Here is a 6,923-nt window from a genome sequence, read left to right as displayed (position 1 = left end):
CACATTAAGACCTCACATGATATATATCAAAGGAGCTACAGAATTGTCATAAAATATTATCATTTCTGCATATTGTTGCTTTCCGCGATTGCATTTTTGAGAGGACTAAATATCACTGAGATAAAATGTCACGTGCCCTGCAAATCCGAGCAAGCTATTCTTCCATGACAATCGCGTTCATTGTCCCAGCCTCACTTCGTCTTTGATGCTCGTACCGTGAGTGGGAAAAAGCGCCGGTGATTAATCAACGCGGTCTGGCGTGTGGCGCTGTTGACTGAAACGTCGAAGAGGTCCGTGATGAACGGCGTGATCGCGTGTATCGGGCTCATGTGCTATGACTCTGCACAAACTCCTGCTGCTCTGATAGATGGACACGGGCCAGACAGGGAGGAAGAGTGGGGTGGGTCTCAGTAGAGAGAGAGAGAGAGAAAGAGAGAGAGAGAGAGAGAGAGAGAGAGAGATTTACGAATTGATAGGTGGTCTCGTTTTGTTTGGCTGAACAGCTTAGATGCGTGAGAGGGTTTCCTTCTCTTTAAGGATTCAGTCTTCGCGATGGCCACCGGGAGACCATGCATGAGTCGCTGCCTCGGCGACACGTAGTGCTGCTGGTGGCGTGGAGGGGGAAAAATCCTAGCTCGAGAGACAGTTTTCTCTAATAAGTCACTTTCAGATGCTTAAAACTATTTGACTTTCAGCGCGAGACTGATTTTTAAAAATCTAAATACGTTTTGACTTCGTTGACTATTATTACTAGTAGTTGTAGCAGTAGCAGCTGTAGTAGTAGTGGTAGTAGTGGTAGCATTACTTTTTTATTTAGTTTTACCAGAGCGCAGGGATGACGACCGAAACCGCGCAGCAGCAGTTGGACCCGCCGCCTTCTCTGCGCTCGAGCCCCGTACACGCCGCGATGCAGAGCTCGCGCACGGCTCTGGAGAGCACCGGCGGTGCAAACGCCTCCAAAAGCAAAAAGTCCAACTCCGGCATGAGGCGCCCCGAGAAACCACCCTACTCCTACATCGCCCTCATCGTGATGGCCATCCAGAGTTCGCCGACCAAACGGCTAACTCTAAGCGAGATCTACCAGTTCTTGCAGGCCCGTTTCCCGTTTTTCCGTGGCTCGTATCAAGGCTGGAAAAACTCTGTAAGGCACAACCTCTCTCTCAACGAGTGTTTCATCAAGCTGCCCAAGGGCCTCGGGCGGCCCGGTAAGGGCCACTACTGGACCATCGACCCTGGTAGCGAGTTTATGTTCGAAGAGGGCTCGTTTCGGAGGCGCCCACGCGGTTTCCGCAGAAAGTGCCAAACCCTCAAACCCATGTACCGTATGATGAACGGGCTGGGCTTCGGCGCTTCCATGCTGCCACAGAACTTCGACTTCCAGCCGCCACCAGCGCCGCTCGCGTGCCATGCTGGCAGCTACAATCTGGACGCGATGACGAGCGGCGCGTATGATGGACTCGGCGCCACCGCTCACCATGTACCGAGTCCGAGTTCTGCGTACATGTCCTCGGCCTGCCAGGTGACCTCGAGCGGCGGCGACTACGCGCACGACAGTAACGCCAACAGCACCGGAAGCGGCAGCAGCCCGCTTCACTCACCGCCGGCCATGAGTGGACCTCTGGAGTGTCCTTCGCCGTACACCGCCGCCGCCACCGCGCACTGGCCTTCATCTGCAGTGTCCCCCTACATCAAGCAGTCTCCACTGGCTGCAGGCAGTCCGACATCCTCCTCATCCTCCGGTTTACACTCGGGTGTGGCACCATACGCCCTCGAACAGAGCTACCTGCACCACGGAGCCAGAGACGCCGCAGATATCTCAGGTAGAGTTTTATTACACAAGAAACATCCCACTGTGCTCTCACACCTTTCTGAAAGAAATTCTGCACATCTACATAAACTCATATCGTGTATATTCAACGTGTTAGAATTATAGTTCTATATAGATAGACTATATTTTAAAGGCTGATGATGATCAGAATAAATTAAATACTGTTAAAATAAGCTAAATTTATATTACCGCATCTTCACTCAAGAGTGTTTTTTTTTTTACTTAAATTTGATGGTCAACAAAGAGCGACTTTCTATTTGATATGTTTGAAAAATACCTAGAAGAATTATAAATGCTAGGATTTTTTTGTTAATTAATCTTGAATATAGCTAATAATTTATTTTGTAGTTTTTAGGGCTGTTTATTTAATTAACCAAAAAACCCGCCTCAATCTTCAAAAAGCGTCAAATTACACACAAACATGCAAACGCTTTCATTTTAATTTCAGATTTTAATGTTTATCTGATCCCCGGTTTCAGCTAAATCCTCATTTTGTAAACAAGGCCTAGTTTTAATTTACTTTTATTTTATTTTTGCATTAACTTGTGAATTCGTGAAGCAACAATTTACGCTTAGGTAGGCTAGAAAAAAACTTTTTGCGTTTTAAAACCAAAAGCTTTAAGATTGTGTGTGTGTGTGTGTGTGTGTGTGTGTGTTACATTTCTAATAAAAACAAGACAGGTCTCAAAGGGCTTGTGGCCTGATGTTAACTCCTGAGATGAAAATTTAATACACAAGCCCTACAAGACCGTTTTTTTTGCTCCTAGACTTAACTGAAGTATTAATTCAAGGATAACTGAAAAATTCATAAATAGTTAGAATTATACCCTAGGAAAATTATCAAATAAGGTTTTATTTATCCATCGAGCCCCCTTAGACACAAATGAAAAAAAAAGTGCTAAAATTTGCTCACATAGGGACAGCATTGCTTTGGACCACTTAAGTAAGCTCTTTGGTATTTTTGATGGTCTTTCTCACCATCCTTTATTAACCCCAAGCCCTCAGGGTTAAGAAAACACTATTTTTACCAAGCAAATCAGCAGCTAAAGACCCAGCAGCAGTGTAGGCTGAAGAGGATTTGACCTCCTGGGTGAGTGCTGGGTGGTGACTGGTGGGGTGATGGGCTTAAGCTCTCCACTGGCTTATATCCTGTCCAAATTAATGTGAGGGATATTTTAACTATTTAGAGACTCAGGCACTGGTGTGCACTCCGGAGGCCCTGCGTCTGAGCTCCTTAATACCAAATAAGAGCTGCCAATCACTTGGAATGTTGTTTTATGAAAGTGAGGGCTAGTAAAGCCAGATAAACCATGTAGAGTAAAACAAAAACATACCTCCGTGCACTGAACCATCACATATCATTCAATCCGGACCATACAGGGCTGAACGATATAGACAAAATATCGTATTGCGATTCATACATAAAACATCGCAAAATGATTAAAAAATCACGATGTTTTTCTAAAGGAAATTTCAATTTGTCTATATAGCATGAATCAAACACTGCAGAGAAACATCTGAAAAAGAGTCGCATGATCACAGCACACAGCGAGAGTTTAGGTTGATTTCGAGGTGTTCTGCAATATCACGATTTCCAATGCCAAAATATTGCGATTTGGATTAAAAAATGGTTTATTGTGCAACCACACAACCGACATGGCATTCAGTTTAAATCCAGAAAGTGATAAAAAAAAAATAATTACAGCCAGTCAATAAGCTTAATAATTGAATAAAATTCTCTCCTAATATATGTAGTAAATTAGTAGCTTGCTTATATAAGGTATAAAATGTAAATAATAATAATAATAATAATAATAATAATAATAATAATAATAATAAGAAGAAGAAGAAGAAGAAGAAGAAGAAGAAATAAGAGTGCACATTCACATGATAAAATTCATATTTTTTCACATTAGATTTCACATTATAAACGTTCTTTTACTTCTTCTTCTTCTTCTTCTTCTTCTTCTTCTTCTTCTTCTTCTTAATAATAAAAAGAACATCAACATAATTTACAGTTATGAGACACAAATGACGGTATGTCTAATATCCTGTTCATTTCTTTGTTCTAGTTTGAGACCTGAATGCATGAGCCACCTAATAAACAAATTATGACGTCATAAGTTCTGAGAAACAGCCGAGATATGGGAAATGAAAAATTATATATATACACGTCATGAATTCCTTTGCTGAACCAAACTGGTTTATACTGGTTGACGCTCGACTATCAAAACCTTACTGGTGTAAACTGGGTGCAAATAGCATGGTCTTGTATGGTCTTTTTTTTTGGTGTGTGAACCAACCCTCCCTTTTTTTTCCAAGCCACCTCTCAACGGAACGATCCATTTCCATGGACTCAACCATCGCACATAAATATATTTCTAGAATTTTCCTAACTCTGAATGGAATGTTAATGCACTTTATGCTAGCTTTATGTGTAATGAATAGAAGGCGCGTGAACAAGTGTGGTGTCACCTCAGGATCTTTATTTGTTAAAGTACTGACTGAAATAGTACATTATCTTATAATTCTGCTGAACTCTGAGACTAAGTGAAACTTTTTGAACATATTCTCAGGTCTCTTTATTATTATTATTATTATTATTATTATTATTATTATTATTATTATTATTATTATTAAGCCTTACCTCTGATCATTATTTTAAAAACAATAATAAGAAGAAATATTTCGGAAATTAAATCAGAAACATATTTTCGAGGTGGAGCGCTATCATCTTCATTGAGCATGTTTTGTACATGTAGTATGTTTATTTTAATTGGAAATCTTTCAAAAAAAAATAAAATAAAAATAAATAAATAAATAAAATAATTAAGGACAACTTATATTCAAAGAAAAATTAGTTAAAGGTATATCACGTGCGCTTTTTAAAATCTAATAGACAAGAAAATACTTTATGTCGAGAGTGTAACGTGGCGTTGCAAAATTCAGTGCGAAATATTTCGCGTGAAATATTTTCTATTTACTACATTAATATTTCTAATAACGTAGACATACGTGAAGTGTTCATGTAAAAAAACAGGAAATAAGGGGGAAAAACATGTTCTGCGGAGGATACAGTTTTAAAACGGAAATAAAGTGTTTGAGTTTTAATAGCTAGTTTTATATGGCGTATGCATACAGTATTTTATCATTATGTTATTTAATAATAAAAAAAAAAAACCTGTAAATTTTTGTTTTTTTTATTGCAGTGGGAATCCCTCGCTATCAGTCTCACTCTTCTCCAGTGTGCGACCGGAAAGACTTTGTGTTGAACTTTAACGGCATCGCCTCGTTTCACCCGAGTGCTGGAGGATCTTACTACCATCATCATCACCACCACCATCATCATCAACTACACCACCAAGGAATCTGTCAAGACATCAAGCCGTGTGTCATGTAATGTAAAAAAACAAAACAAAAAAAAAAACAGGACAGAAGACGGAAAAAAGATGGAGCCTGATATGTATGTACTGTGTATCTATATGTATATGTATATGGGGCCTGAAACAGTCCCGGAAATAGTGTTGAAGATGAAACAATTGTGAATGGACTGATGAAGTGTAAATTATGAAAAACAATCGAGTGGAAAAAGGAAGCAATAATAGGCTCGGATTTGGATTTACATAAACCTATACAGTGTTACGGCTACAGTGTTAAGCCCCCCATCCATACATTGTTAGACACTGGGGGGAAATGCTGCTCACTATCTCGTAAGAACTAAAGGAACTTCACTTTATTTCTTTATTTCATGTTTTCTGAATTTCACCACACGCGCCATATAGCACTACAGAGAGAGAGAGAGAGAGAGAGAGAGAGGGAGAGAGATTTTTTCTGCTCTCGTAATCAAAACAATTTCAAGGTTTCTTGGAAAACCAGTTTGATATTTTTGATATAATGTTGGATTCTTATTGATTTTATACACTTTTCAGCTGGAAATGCGTAAGCCTGTAAAAACATCATCTGTGACTGCACTTATTCTAGTCCAAGAGAGTGGTAACAATCATTGTGTTAATGATGGAACACAAAGCCGCAGGTGGGATTTCCCTGCATTTTATGTACAGCTCAATAAAACAGCAATATATTCTAAATATTTTTTTGTTTTCAATCGAGATGATCGTTTGGGTTTGATTTCTTTACATTCATCAAGGATACTATTTCGTAAAGAAAGAAAATAAATAAATACATAAATAAAACCATGCCCAGCTCATAGGCTTCAAATGAATCAGGTTTTCGTTATTTACATGACAAAATGTTGGCAGATGATTCTTATGATTTGCTCAAAAGAACAGTTTGTTTTTGCAATTTCTTTTAAAAAAGAAAAAAAAAGAAAAAAGGATGCCTTCACATATCATCCAGGATGTCCGAGCTTAGTGTTCCTGTCATGAGCATAAATAAACAGTCTAATTGCTCCCTGTACTTATAAATATATATTTAAATAATATATTTAAATAATCAGTAAATTGATACGTAAATAAAGATCCATAAACAATAAATCACTGGTTATTTAACATTCCACATACGCACCTTTATTTATTTTTTCTTAATCATCGATTTCCCAAGTTGTTAGTGTCATATTTATATATTCAGTGATTATTTCCAAATGTTTATTTGCTCGTCACTGTTACTTCAGCACGATGTAACAAAAAGTCTGTCAATCAAATACGTAATGGCGGCTGCTTTTTTCCCATTGACTGAATTACATCAGATTCTGAATATTCTTTCTGTTTAAAATACGTTATTAGAATTGATTTCGGGATTTCTTCTTCTTCTTTCATCATCTTCTTCATCTTCTTCTTCAGCATGGAGGCTCTATCTGCTGCGAACCCAACTAACTATAATCCTGCTTTGTTTGGATCTGGATTTAACTAGGACTGATAAAACAACTACTGATTTACTGAGATTATTGTTCCTGATACCCAACTTTGATATCAACTCTATAATGAAACTCCATAGCTCTCAAATATGGATTTTTTATTATTATTATTATTATTACAATGGTGAAAATAATCATTATCAGACTTTGTCAGAATTACTCTGCGTTCTTATATCCTAGCTATTAACCTGCTTTATTGTTACACCCAACACAATCCAAACC

At 38.5% G+C, this 6,923-nt stretch overlaps 1 protein-coding gene across 1 annotated transcript; it reads left to right on the top strand.

Moving 5' to 3' along the window:
* The first annotated feature begins 442 nt into the window (after positions 1-442).
* On the top strand, positions 443-6,238 carry foxf2a (forkhead box F2a). Its single transcript, XM_058395683.1, has 2 exons — positions 443-1,820; positions 5,038-6,238. Exons 1-2 carry the CDS (start codon positions 836-838, stop codon positions 5,226-5,228), a joined length of 1,176 nt encoding a protein of 391 aa, XP_058251666.1. The 5' UTR covers positions 443-835; the 3' UTR covers positions 5,229-6,238.
* Positions 6,239-6,923: the final 685 nt, after the last annotated feature.

Source organism: Hemibagrus wyckioides, linkage group LG07 (genome assembly GCF_019097595.1).
Source record: "Hemibagrus wyckioides isolate EC202008001 linkage group LG07, SWU_Hwy_1.0, whole genome shotgun sequence".
In the NCBI taxonomy this organism is placed as follows: domain Eukaryota; kingdom Metazoa; phylum Chordata; class Actinopteri; order Siluriformes; family Bagridae; genus Hemibagrus; species Hemibagrus wyckioides.
This window is presented reverse-complemented; position numbering and strand designations above follow the sequence as displayed.